At 40.3% G+C, this 12,499-nt stretch overlaps 2 protein-coding genes across 6 annotated transcripts; both read left to right on the top strand.

Annotated features, from left to right (window-relative positions):
- The first annotated feature begins 237 nt into the window (after window positions 1-237).
- cnppd1 (cyclin Pas1/PHO80 domain containing 1) lies at window positions 238-6,359 on the top strand. Its single transcript, XM_031738437.2, has 8 exons — window positions 238-462; window positions 978-1,080; window positions 1,335-1,416; window positions 1,521-1,641; window positions 1,765-1,893; window positions 1,969-2,030; window positions 2,154-2,271; window positions 3,135-6,359. The coding sequence occupies exons 1-8, from the start codon at window positions 400-402 to the stop codon at window positions 3,777-3,779; spliced, it is 1,323 nt and encodes a 440-aa protein (XP_031594297.1). The 5' UTR covers window positions 238-399; the 3' UTR covers window positions 3,780-6,359.
- A 1,181-nt stretch (window positions 6,360-7,540) lies between these two features.
- On the top strand, window positions 7,541-11,680 carry prkag3a (protein kinase, AMP-activated, gamma 3a non-catalytic subunit). 5 transcript variants are annotated; one of them, XM_039606436.1, is made up of 13 exons: window positions 7,582-7,722; window positions 7,826-7,865; window positions 8,068-8,166; window positions 8,284-8,365; window positions 8,452-8,510; window positions 8,833-8,893; window positions 8,982-9,036; window positions 9,120-9,246; window positions 9,337-9,502; window positions 10,703-10,740; window positions 10,851-10,997; window positions 11,085-11,277; window positions 11,424-11,675. In XM_039606436.1, the coding sequence occupies exons 3-12, from the start codon at window positions 8,086-8,088 to the stop codon at window positions 11,199-11,201; spliced, it is 933 nt and encodes a 310-aa protein (XP_039462370.1). In that variant the 5' UTR covers window positions 7,582-7,722; window positions 7,826-7,865; window positions 8,068-8,085; the 3' UTR covers window positions 11,202-11,277; window positions 11,424-11,675. The 5 variants fall into 5 exon arrangements, with proteins under 5 accessions (XP_039462371.1, XP_039462370.1, XP_039462367.1 ...); XM_039606433.1 differs by having other exon boundaries at window positions 7,585-7,865; window positions 11,424-11,680; XM_039606434.1 differs by having other exon boundaries at window positions 7,585-7,865; window positions 8,833-8,878; window positions 11,424-11,680.
- The last annotated feature ends 819 nt before the right edge of the window (window positions 11,681-12,499 follow it).

Below are 12,499 nucleotides of genomic sequence, written 5' to 3' on the forward strand. Positions count from 1 at the left end.
ATGAATTAACTGAGTTTTATATCCTTGGTAAGTCATGCCATACCATGTGAATGTATTGCTATTAGTGATGGCTTGATGTCAGTGAATTCTGCTCAGTTACAACAACAACAATTCAGGTTTCTGAGGCTGTGGTTTCATCGAAGGGTTAAATAGGCCATATATACTAAAAAAAATACTTTTTGACCTGAATTTAACTTTCGTGTAACAGCGGCAGACTGCGCCCCCTGGAGTCCCAGCATCTGTATGTGCCCGGAAAGAGAGGGAAACAGCTGGAGGTTTCAGCTGTCACCGTCTGTGTCCCTCCGTCAGGGCGTCGCAAGCTTTACCAAACAGGAGGGAGCCAGGCCAAGTTGTCATTTTCTCATTATTTGGCGGACTAATGTTTAATCTGTCGTAGATATGGATTTCGACGCTTTATTTAACGAGAATACATTTCAGTTCTCGGATTTCCAAGAGTTCACGGTAAGTTGTTGAGCTAACACCACGCTAGCTAAGACTAGGCAATTTAGCTAGCATTAGCTGACTTATGCGAGTAAACTTTGAAGCTCCTGTCCCAAAATATTGGCCGAGTTGGTGGAGACAGATGCTTTACTCTCCTGTGTGATACGTGTTCATCTTTACAAATAGTCTTACCATGTGTAAATCTTAAAAACCTTAAGGTATGCAAACGTCCGTGGATAGCATAATGCTAGTGGTAGCTGTTATTTTAGACTTCCGCCGACGAGCTACGGGCCAGCCCAAGCCTAGCAGCAGTTGTGGTAAACAGGAGCTACTCTCTGCTGTTAGCATGTTAGCATTGGTTTAAATATGCTAAGCTTGTTTTTTGTTTTTTGCATTATTTTTAATTGTTTTGTGTTTTTGTTGGTATCGCCTACCTTAAGAAAAAAAATCGACTTTCAGCCCAACTTAAGTTCACCCAACAGTTTCCATAATAGTCAAACTAATATAGCTAATTTGGGATTTTGTGTTTCGTATAGTTTCTTCCTGGACACCAGAAATTGACCGAAAGAGTGAGAAAGCGATTATATTATGGCCTGGACAATGATGTTGCTTTAGATGCCCTTTCCTGCCCTGTTACAGGTAAGCAAAGCGTCAACTGTCACTTAAAGCTTTATATGTATAATTAATTTGGCTAAAGTTTTTGGCTCTGCTTCAGAAGTAATCTGCTCCGGATGAACTCTTCTTTCTGACTTGTTATAAGACAGTTTAATGTTGTTGTTAATAGAATTTTGTTTGTATATTGAGCAATGGCTTTTTTTTAATGATCAGAGCCACTGATAAAAGAGGGTTCGAAAAATCACACTTGGAGCCCACTTTCTTTTTTCTGCTTTCAGATATTGCTGTTGAAATCTTCCAAAAGTCTGCCCCAAGCCCAATACGAAAGCTTCAGAAGAAGTATGCTGCCCATGTTGCCAGGTTTGTGCTGTACTAAGTAAACGTAGACAGATATTATTCATTCTTACGGAGATGGGTTATTGCACTTTGAATCATGTGCCTAAAACAATTTGTTTTTGTTTCAGGGAGGCCTGCATTTCTCCGTGTGCCATGATGCTGGCTCTTGTTTACATAGAAAGGCTTAGACATAGAAACCCTGAATACCTCCAAAAGATCTCCTCCTCTGACCTCTTCCTGATCTCCATGGTATGTTTTTAGGGTTCAGACGTCATTCTAAGTGAGATTTTGTTATGATTTATTATTTGTTTTAAGCCAGCATAATGTCGAGATAGTGCCATGAAATACTGTAAATTTTTATTCATGATTTAGATGGTAGCCAGCAAGTACCTGTATGATGAAGGTGAAGAAGAGGAGGTTTTCAATGATGAATGGGGAGCAGCTGGGAAGTTGGATGTCAAGACTGTCAACAACCTGGAGATGAACTTCTTGAACGCCATTGTAAGTAATTGTGTGTGTGTAAATAAGGTGTACCTGCGTGAGCATTTGCTTCAAATGATGTGTCATATCTTCAAGGAGTGGAGCCTCTTCGCTGACCCGAATGACTTCTTTGATTTACTAAGTCAACTGGAGACCAGGTTTGTTGTAACTCAACACTAAAATGCAGCATTTACAAGAATTTACATTTAGCCCACAAAACACAACAGAATTGATTAAAGCCTTTCATTTCAAATATATCTGTGTGTGATGTGTATTTCCAGCATTGCGGAGCGGCAGGGGATGAAACGCGGCTGGTTCACCTACACTGACCTCTGCGTGCTGCTTGAGCACTCTGTGTGGAGTCAAGCCCTCACAGCCATCTACCAGCACTTTACTAAGGTAGGAAGAGGACACATATTTTTAGAACGTTAATATTTAGCCTTTATATTTAAACCTTTTTTTATTGATCCATTTTATACTTTTACAACCAACCAAAGTGCACAAAGTATTAAAGGAGACCTTTTATGCCCATTTCCAGTTCCATATTTTCTCCTCCTCGAAGGGAAGGAAGTACGTAATAGGATCAGTTTGTTTGTTTGTTTGTTTGTCTGTCCTAGTTGTTTTTTTCCCCCCAAGGTCAACTTTGATTTGGGGGAAAAAACAGCTCAGAGAAACCATATTGAGTAATGCATCATATTAAAGGGCATGGAGAGAGCTCTTTAACACACATTTTATTTTTTCAATACAACGCCCTGCGATGTCAAAATGATCCCATAACAGGCTGACGTATTACAATAAAAATGTCATAAAACATCAGCGTTTTAGTATAGCCCTTGCTCTTTAGAGGGCAAAAGCTATTCGGATATTTTTTACCTTCTTATGGGCCATCATGTGGGCACTCAGTCAATTTCCTGGTTGAAATAAGCCATCAGTTTGCTGTCCCTTAAATCCACCTTTTGTCTGATTGGCTGCGCCTCTCAAACATATGGTTTGAAGAAAAGGTTGGTGGGGCTTCGTTGAGCTGTGTGTCTGAGCTGACAAATATCTTTCTTTGCCATCGTAGACATCCAAGAGTACCGTCTCTTTTGGTTCATAGTGATTATTATACATAGGTTGACCTCATTATTTAAACTTTGAGCCTATATAATATCAGCGTTCTTCATTGTAGTAGTGTATATGTGACAGAAAACATAATGGGTTTCCCTTTAAGCCAATAATGCAGTTCTTCGTTTCATCATAAGACTTTTTCAATTCCTTTTCAGGTATCCTGTATGCTTGGCCTGGTCTATCTAACCAGTGTGGCTGGCCTTATTGCCACCAGTGCTGTGATTCACCAGCTCAGTCTCTCTAGAGGAGGCCAGTCTCTTCTTCCACCAGATGAGATCAGCCTGACCCACTTTTTGGCTTCCAACCTGAGTCCAGAAACCTCTTCCTCAGCCCGCCGCCTCCCTTGTTGTGTTCTGGCCAACAAGAGTGTTAACCGTCAGACTGGCTCACCTGGAAGCAGGCAACACCACAGTCAAAGGCCTCGATCGTCTTCCGCACAAACATCTGTATTGTGTCTCTGGGGTTCCCTGCTTGCCTCGATGGGTCATATACATCCTGAAACGAAACCTGATGTGGAAGCCTCCCAGACCTGGTCTCCTGTGTCCTTCATCTGTCCTGGCTGTCTCGCAACACTCCCTCCTCTTGCTTGCGGGCTTCGAAACACCTCATCAGTCCTCCCTCACGGCCCCTTTGAAAACCATCAGCCTCATTCATCGTGGTTCTCCTCCAGCCTCCTCGGTCCTGCCAAGCCAAGTGTGGACTCTCATCTAGATATTTTTCCTCCTGCACAGCTGAGACCTTGCCACCCAGAGTCTATGCTGCCAGTTGACAAAGTCCAAGCTTTGCTCATGCCTGGCTAGAAATGGCAGAGCTTTTCATCCTGTAGTAATGGAGTCTGGAAATGAAACCTGCATTGTTGCTGTCACTCATCTACTCTTTGTTTACATTTCCAGATCTAGAATACAGGAGAAAAGACGAGAGGAGTTGGGCACTTTTCCAAGAGGTTCACAGGGAGGAAATTTCTATATAGTTAAATACTGCAGAGGAAATTTGATTCAATTCAAATACCACAATGCTTGATTAATCACAAGCATTGTAAAGTTTAGTTCATTTAATTCTCTGCAGCAACTAAATTCACATTATCACCCTTCTGTTTTAAGAGTTCGCCACTGTCGCTTGCTGTTGTAGGGCTTTTGAATTGAATGTGTTCCGAGGTGCTGCGTCACAGCGGTAATTTTTAAAGTTGACATGAACCACTATATGTATAAAGGCTAATTTACACGATGGAGTCCTGCTCTCAAAAACCGACATAGATGTAATCCTGTCTGTTAAGCTGGATTTAAGAATTAAGTGAAGTTAAAAGTTTATAAAACATGTTTAGCACCATCTTGTGTCAATAAAGACCGTGACATCGCTGGGTTGGTTGGTTGGTTGGTTGGTTGCAGTAAAAAAGACTTAAATTAGTTTATGTTAGTTGACTAATAACTGAAGCAATAACTCAGGGGAAAACAGGGTCACTAAAACTAAAAATCAGTCTAGGGGGTTGCTTTTGTGCTGCCACTGGCTGCAACAATGAATTTTATGCTAACAAATCGACTTCTCTGTCACTCTCTGTCTCTTAAGCAGTAAGTGGTTTTAGGTAGTTTGGCTAGCTGCACTCAAACAGGAAACTCCACCTGTTAGCCGTTATGTTTCAGTTTCTGATGCATTTTATAAATGAGAACAGTGTGGAGGAGAGCCTGTTTGAATCACCAGACCGACAAGCTGGAGTCCAACACTACAGCTTTTTCTCACTATGCCGCCCAATCAGCTGACAAAGCAGATGTTTGCAAGATGTGATCAGCGCTGTTTTATCTAATAAAATATCCTGTCTTTTCCCAAGCACAACTAAACAGTTTATATCACAGGATACATCCACATTACAATCTCACTTACTTTTCCTCACTTGTAAGATTTTAAAAAATGTATAGAATAACGCTGATCACATCAGCTGATTGTGCCGCTCGGTACACACGACCAGACGAGGAAAAATCAGAGTTTCTGACTTCAGGTCGTCGGTCTGCTGAAACACCCTCCAACTGACTCAAACAGTCTGTCCACCACACAATTCTCGTTTATAAAGAGCTTTAAAAACCTGCCCTTACAGCTAACGGGTGGATTTTCCCATTCGGTGCAGCTAGCCAAACAACAAAGACCCATTTACTTCTTAAGAGATGGCGAGTTAAGTAGACAGTATATCCTCATTTCTAACATAAATCTCATTGTTGCAGCCAGGGGCAGCACAAAAGTGATCCCCTTAAACTGATTTTTAGTCTAAGTGTCCTTATTTTCCCCTGAGTTACTGTTTCTGTTACCAGTCAGCTTACATGAACTACAGTGACATAACGTTCTGTACTCACACAAGATGGCGCTAAACATATTCTAAAAACTTTAAATTTAGCCACTTTTTTTTTAAAGCCAGTTTCACAGACAGAGTCACATCTACATCAGTTTTTGAGAACAGGACTTAATGGTGTAAATTAGCCTTTATACATGTAGTGTTTCATGTCCACGTTAAGCTGTTCACATTTGGCAGGTTAATGAATGTGTGTGGTGGTTACCAAGCATATATGAAAGTTGAAAGTTTCACGGTAAGTTGTTTTATTTTTTTAATGAAGAAGGGACTTAAACCAGGCTAAATTTTCTTATTCATATTCGTTTTGTGTAACCATGTACCTTTCTTTGATGCAGCTTGAGGATTGCAATAGACATTGGTCATTCACATACACAATACTGTTGGCACTGATAGCTAGTTATAAAATCCAATTGTCTTCTAGGCTTGAGAGGGTTCCACATCATGGAAGAGAAATGGTTGGACACAGGAGACCAGACAGTTGAAACTGTCTTTATGTCTTGGCGTTATTGTCACATGCCACACCGTTTCCACATATTCTGGTAATGGTGGCTGATTTTTGTCGTTTTTTCTGTTTTACCAGATGTGATGTGGCAACAAAATATAATCCTTACGTCACTTTCCTATAACAGGGTCTTAGCCAGATGTTCCCCAGGTGGAACACCTGTGTAAAGGATGCGTTCCTGTGATTTCATGCAGTCTTTTTTTGTTGTTGTTTTTGCATGTAATGTCTTAAAGGAAAACATCAACCTTCCTTTGTTGCGGGAGATTTGCACTTTTTGGCTCCATTTTCATTGATGTAGAACATCATCTTGCATTGTTACTGCATTATTGTCATGTTTTCAGCACCAGAAGGGGAAATGGTTATTTTTATCTACACCGCTACAAATCTATATTTACTTTGTAATTGAACCTTTAACAAATTGATCTGAATTTTGAATTTGATACACTTTGGATCGTGAACCCCTTAAATTTTGTACATGGTATAAAATGCAAATATTGTAAAATGTGTAGCAAAAAAAAGAATAAAGACCGCATTTGTTTGAGATACTTTGTATATAATTCTGTGTCAACATACAATGAAGCCAAGCTGAATTTCAGTAAATGTGAAACAGTATGTTTGTTGTATGTTTGAATTTTTAACCTTTAAATGAGAGAAAACAGACTAAACCACTTCTGACTAATGTCCCAAGCATTAAATAAGGGCACCAAACTCAAGGATTTAACAAATGTTGTATCTAGACATAACAGACAACTTGAGGCACTTTGTTAGTAGCAGCCTACTGCAAAAACACATTATTTATTCCCATTTCTTCTTACAGGTATTAAATGGTATTTTGGGGTAATTCCCAAAGAGCTGTTACCGGAGATATCTTGGCATTGGGTGCAGTGTATCCTTAAAAACTTGAGGAAACTTGACAAGTGAAAGGGAACAAATTACCAAATTTGATTTTTCAATTATTTATTTAGTTATTTTTTGTTCAAATCATCCTCAGTATGTATGGAGGAGGTCAGGAAAGAGGTATAACAGTATCTATAGCTATGTGCAAAACACTCTGTCATGATTTGGGGCTGCGTTACAGCCAGTGGTGTTGGATATCTGGTCAAAATTGATGGATCATATTTTAATCCACCGTGCAATACCATCTGAAAAGTGTCTGATTGGCAGTGGGTTCATTTATCACAAACACACTGCCAATGCTGTAAAAGCGTGCCTCAGTAGGAAAACACACATGGATAAATTCGCCTACCCAGACCTCGGACCTCAACATTATTGAAGCAGTGTGGGATCATGTTGCCAGAGAAAAGGCAGAAACATCCAAAGAAGAGCTTTGAATGTCCTTCAAGAAGCCTGGTGAACTATTCCTGAAGAATACATAAAGACATGACAAGAAAGCTGCCTAAGAGAGTTCAGACTGTGATGAAGAATAAAGATGGTCAAAATATTGACCAAATATTGACTTTCAAGCTTGTTAGAATTGTACAAACTATTTTTGCCTTATATTCTGTATTTCCATATATATATGTATGTTTGTATATCACATTTTCCTGGCAAAATATGAAGAAATGAGGGAGAAATTATGGGATTGCACTAAGTGATCCCATAAGACTTGAAAAGCTAATGCATGTTTTTAAGGGCCATGACAAGCCTTATGTTTTGGATGAGCATTTTTACAGAGGGGGAAAACAGATGTCTGGTTTTGGTAGAATATGGGATGTCCCTCCCCCCTGACTCTATGCCAAGCTTCTCTTACCCCTCCCCTACACTCCTGGCTTGACACATACCATTTGAGAACTCCTAATATAGACCCAGCTGCTTTGTAGAAAAGGCTAACAAACGGTCTGAGTTTGCTGCTTTGAAAACCACTTTTTCATGGACACAAGACAGAGTTATGGAGCCTCGTTCACAGGTGAAATGTATATGATTGGGGGTGTCTGGGAGGTTGATAATATTGTTGAAACCAAGGAAATAAGTAGCCATGGGGATTTTGTTGACAGTGATATATGTTATAGGTGTCATTCCCAGAAAAGAAGCAGGAAATACAGAGTCAAGGTACAATGCCTGGCAGATGTCTGCATTTGGATCTGTGCCTGGAAATGTGCATATGTGTATTTGCATTTGTTGGCTTTGTGCTGTTAGCACTTTCCTTCGTTTTGTTGCTGTGTGTGTGTGTGCATGAATATGTCTTCGTCTATAACTGCTGAACCCTGTTCAAACAGTGTGTTGTGACCAGCTGGTGTATTTTCTCCTAGAGGCTGATGCCACAGTCTACATGAAATTCATGAAAAGTCACCGCTGTTATGATGCCATTCCAACCAGCTGTAAACTGGTCATATTTGATACCACACTACAAGTGAGCCTGAAGCTTTTCCATGAGTTGTTGCACATCTAGACTTTCATATTGAATTGTCACAGAGTAGTGTTATTTACCTGTAAAACATCACTGACTGAAAAATCTTTAACCCCTAAGGTGAAAAAAGCCTTTTATGCACTGGTGGCAAATGGCTTGAGGGCTGCACCACTATGGGACAGCAAGCTGCAGAGATTTGTGGGTAAGATGACGAATTAATGGGACAGATATGGTAGACTGGGCTCGCTTACTTGTAATAATGGGAATGCGAATCCTCCTCTACCACAGGTATGCTGACTATTACAGATTTCATCAACATCCTTCACTGCTATTACAAGTCCCCCATGGTGAGCACTAAATTCCCGCAGTTTGAAGCCACTCAGGTTGGACACCCCTACTGTAGAGTTAAACAAAGGACTGGGGGCCACAATCAGCCCAGGAAAAACCCCAATCCGGCCCACTCGACGTTTTAGAAACATGTGAAAGAAGGCATACATTTCTGACTTTTAACTTTCGTAAATTTTACAACTTGTCCTACTGATAAAGACCTCCCGCACAGCCATTCATACTACACCCATGTAACAGATAAACTATTAAATGACAGAAAAGTTCCTATTTTCTTGCTAGCAACTATAAAAATACCTGTCTTTTATTTTTTGTTTTTTTAAGGTTCAGATGTATGAGCTTGAGAGCCACAAGATAGAAACATGGAGAGGTGATTCCCTTCGAAGTAAATATGCAAGCAGGAATTAATGGCATTATCTGTGCCCAGAGGTCTATGAAATTCATCTGAGCCGTTTCTCTCCTCTTCTGTTTAGATGTTTATTTGCAGTATTCCAATAACTTCCTCATTAGTATCTCTCCAGAGGCCAGGTGAGTGGACACAACGCTCTGAGGCACCTCTGTTTCAAATTCCAGTTGGCACACATTCCTCTTCTTATCTCTTCTCCATCCAGCCTCTTCGAAGCCATCTATTCCTTACTCAGATACAAAATCCACAGGCTGCCCGTAATCGATCCAGAGTCTGGGAATGTCCTGCACATTCTGACCCACAAAAGAATCCTCAAGTTCCTCCATATATTTGTGAGCAAAAGCTTTAGTTATGATGTTTTTTGTAGCCTTGAGTACCATGATGCTCTTGTTTTTCAAATATGGGTGTTTGGATTCTTTTAGGGGAAAAAACTTCCCAAGCCTGCATTCACAAAGAGGCCGATCCAGGAACTTGGGATAGGAACTTTCAGGAACATCGCCACTGTCCAGCAAACAGCATCGCTTTATGATGCCCTCTCTATATTTGTGGAGAGGCGGGTGTCTGCGCTGCCAGTGGTGGATGAACAAGGTACATTATACGAGTAGCTCTGCACGATTCACTGGTCACAATAATGCTTATCTGCCTTATATTGAGATGGCGCCATTGTCATCAGTGCTGCCTCACAGCCAGAAGGTCTTGGGTTTGAAGTGAGCAGTCAGCCAGGGGCATTTCTGTGTGGAGTTTGCATGCTTTCCCTGTGCTTCCCACAATCCAAAGATAGATTGATGCTTCTGATTGCCTGCCCCTTGTAAACAATAGCTTGAACAGCAGGTGGGTAGGTCCTCAGGGATATCCACTGTATACAATGTCATACAGAGCCAAGTGAAGAAAAACCTACCGGAAAGAATAATTTACGCCAGTCTGAAGCCTGAGCTTTTGGCTCACAATGATCACTTGTATATATACTTGTCAAGGCTGGCTGTGTGTTGGACCCAAATGGAGGACTTGGAAACTAAGTTTACTCTAAGAGACAGCTTTATTGCAGAACTTAAATTGAGTACAAAATAATCCAGATCAAAACCAACCACTACAAACCTTCAAGGAAGTCTGCAAGGGAGGAGACAACGAACAGCAGCAGGAAACAGAGGACTTAAATACACACCAGGTAATTAGGGAGATGGGGAAACACCAGGGAAGACAGCCGCAACAAACCAGGATAACAAAGCAGGGGAATTAAAACAATACGAAGCACACAAAACACTATCAAAATAAACGCGCGCACACACACAGAGACCCATAGGAACTTGACAAAGAGACAGAAGATAAACAAACATGGAGATAAGGTAGAAGGAACAAAATGGAAATACAAAAGAGGAAATCCGAAAGCCAGGGAGACAGAACACAGAGTGACAAGGCAGACCCGGGGACATGCCGGAGAAACAGGAAGGGAGCACAAAGCATGATAACGAAACATTATGTAACCTAGAAGAACAAGAATATAAACAGAGACTAAATAGATGGTATAATAATTTCCAAAGGAAAATATTGACTATACCAATATACAAAACAGCTCAATTAAAACATAAGTGATCACAAGAACACAAAGCCCTGGATCCAAGACCCAGGGACCATGACACCTCACCTCTCACCTCCTCATCTGACACTTTGGCCATGCTTTAATGTGTATCCACCACTGAAACAGTATACACATGACAGAAAAAACATAAAAATAAAGACTGTTAGACCTGTAACACGGTTATTACATTGTCAAACTATTTGTTTTCCCAGGCAAAGTTGTGGCACTCTACTCAAGATTTGATGTCATTGTAAGTACAAATCGAACATGACTATATTTAATACTCAGCTTATTTTCCTTAAGTATCAAAGCACTGTTCACACACACACTTTCCCAGATACCGTCTTTGATCCATTGCAGAACCTGGCAGCCCAGAAGACCTACAACAATCTGGACATGACAATGCAGGAGGCTGTTGAAAAGCGGATATGTTGCGTTGAGGGAGTTATTAAGTGCTATCCATACGAAACCTTGGAAATCATTTTAGACCGTATAGTTAAAGCTGAGGTAGACTTTTTTCAGCCTCTTTAAGATTTATCATGAAATTATGAGGTCAAAGGATAATAAAAGATAAGTCCTTTGTGCTTATCCCAGGTCCATCGGCTGGTCCTGGTGGACAGAGCTGATGTGGTGAAAGGCATCATCTCTCTGTCTGACCTGCTGCAGGCAATGGTCTTAACCCCTGCAGGTATTGATGCCCTCTTGTCCTAGCACCAGGGGAAAGAGGGTCCCCCTCCCCTCCTTTAGCACCTGTGTAGGCTTGAGTCCTGGCAGTGCACCCAGGCAGGTAGGCTCATGACCCTCTTTTGTGTTTGTGCTGTTTGACTGATGCTTTGTTTCATTTTCTTGAAACAAAGCATCAGTCACCACCATAAAGACTCCCAAGTTCATTTCTAAGTAGTGTGATTGCAAATTTTCTTTTTTGTTTTTCAGAAATTGATATGTGACTGAAATGAGCGCTCATACCAGGAAGAAATAATCCCCAACGCTACTGCTGTTTATATGCTTTCTGAACCCTAATGCCCCAATGCATCTGCGCAGCTCCACAACACAAAGCAGCATTTGATCAGCTTGATTAGTAAATGTTTACTGATTTTGATAACATTTCTCAATTAAATTTGTATTTAAGCTTGTTGTGTTGTCTTTTCAGTGCTTTGCCTCATAAAAACGTAATTATTTGGCCTTCAGTTTACTTCACAGATTTTCAGTGGCATTCAAGTCATTCCAGTTCTTGATACTTGAAAAAGCTTTGATAACTTTGTATATCCATCTCCTGCTTTGTGAGCATCAAAAGCTCTTTTTCTCAAGTCTAATGTCCTTTGTTTTTTTCACAAGTGACAGCACTTATTTAGTGCAAATACAATTCATTTGTTTTCTAAAGAAAACTAATATTAAACGAAAAAAAGCACGTGCGTGAGGAAATCTTGATTTAAAAAAAAAAAAACCCGTTAAATTTAATAGTTTCAAGTTGTATAAAATGTTGCACACCCATCAGTATCTCTAACCACACGGTGGTACTCTTTGGCTTTCTTTAACCCCGTCTTTTCTACACAGTAAACAAGGAAACACGTGACTCTATTTTTTTCTGTTCTATGACGGGCCGTATGATCCGCCCGCCCATCTGTGCACCCGTCTTTGCGACAGACTGGGATCGGAAGGGGAGCTACCTTCAAAATAAAATACACTCGCAGGTCACAGCCTGCACAGTCTGTACCCATACACACACACACACATACACACACACACAACATAATCAAGTTTTTTCTGTAATCGTTATAGAAAATAGAAATGTATCTGTATAACTTCAGGTATAAGTTGGCGTTTATTTATGTATTTATTTTTGCAGTTTTGCATTTTTCTATTCCGTTTAGATTAATTTAGCTATCAGAGTTTCACGGCATGTTTCAGTATCAGCTTTATTTTAATTATGTTATTATTATTAAAATATCTTATGGAGGTCTTCTCAGAAGCAAGGTCACTTTTGCTTTTACCATAAACTTAACAGAAAG

The sequence above is a fragment of the Oreochromis aureus genome, linkage group 23 (assembly GCF_013358895.1).
Source record: "Oreochromis aureus strain Israel breed Guangdong linkage group 23, ZZ_aureus, whole genome shotgun sequence".
In the NCBI taxonomy this organism is placed as follows: Eukaryota; Metazoa; Chordata; class Actinopteri; order Cichliformes; family Cichlidae; genus Oreochromis; species Oreochromis aureus.

What these genes read in the sequence shown, in the direction of transcription:
- cnppd1 (XM_031738437.2), top strand. Translation starts at nt 400, where the DNA reads ATGGATTTCGACGCTTTATTTAACGAGAATACATTTCAGTTCTCGGAT. An exon ending in CGGATTTCCAAGAGTTCACG is followed by an intron (nt 463 to 977) that starts GTAAGTTGTTGA and finishes TGTTTCGTATAG; the next exon opens with TTTCTTCCTGGACACCAGAA. An exon ending in ACCTCTTCCTGATCTCCATG is followed by an intron (nt 1,642 to 1,764) that starts GTATGTTTTTAG and finishes TTCATGATTTAG; the next exon opens with ATGGTAGCCAGCAAGTACCT.
- prkag3a (XM_039606433.1), top strand. Translation starts at nt 7,686, where the DNA reads ATGGACACAAGACAGAGTTATGGAGCCTCGTTCACAGGTGAAATGTAT. An exon ending in GCTATTACAAGTCCCCCATG is followed by an intron (nt 8,511 to 8,832) that starts GTGAGCACTAAA and finishes TGTTTTTTTAAG; the next exon opens with GTTCAGATGTATGAGCTTGA. An exon ending in AGTATCTCTCCAGAGGCCAG is followed by an intron (nt 9,037 to 9,119) that starts GTGAGTGGACAC and finishes TTCTCCATCCAG; the next exon opens with CCTCTTCGAAGCCATCTATT.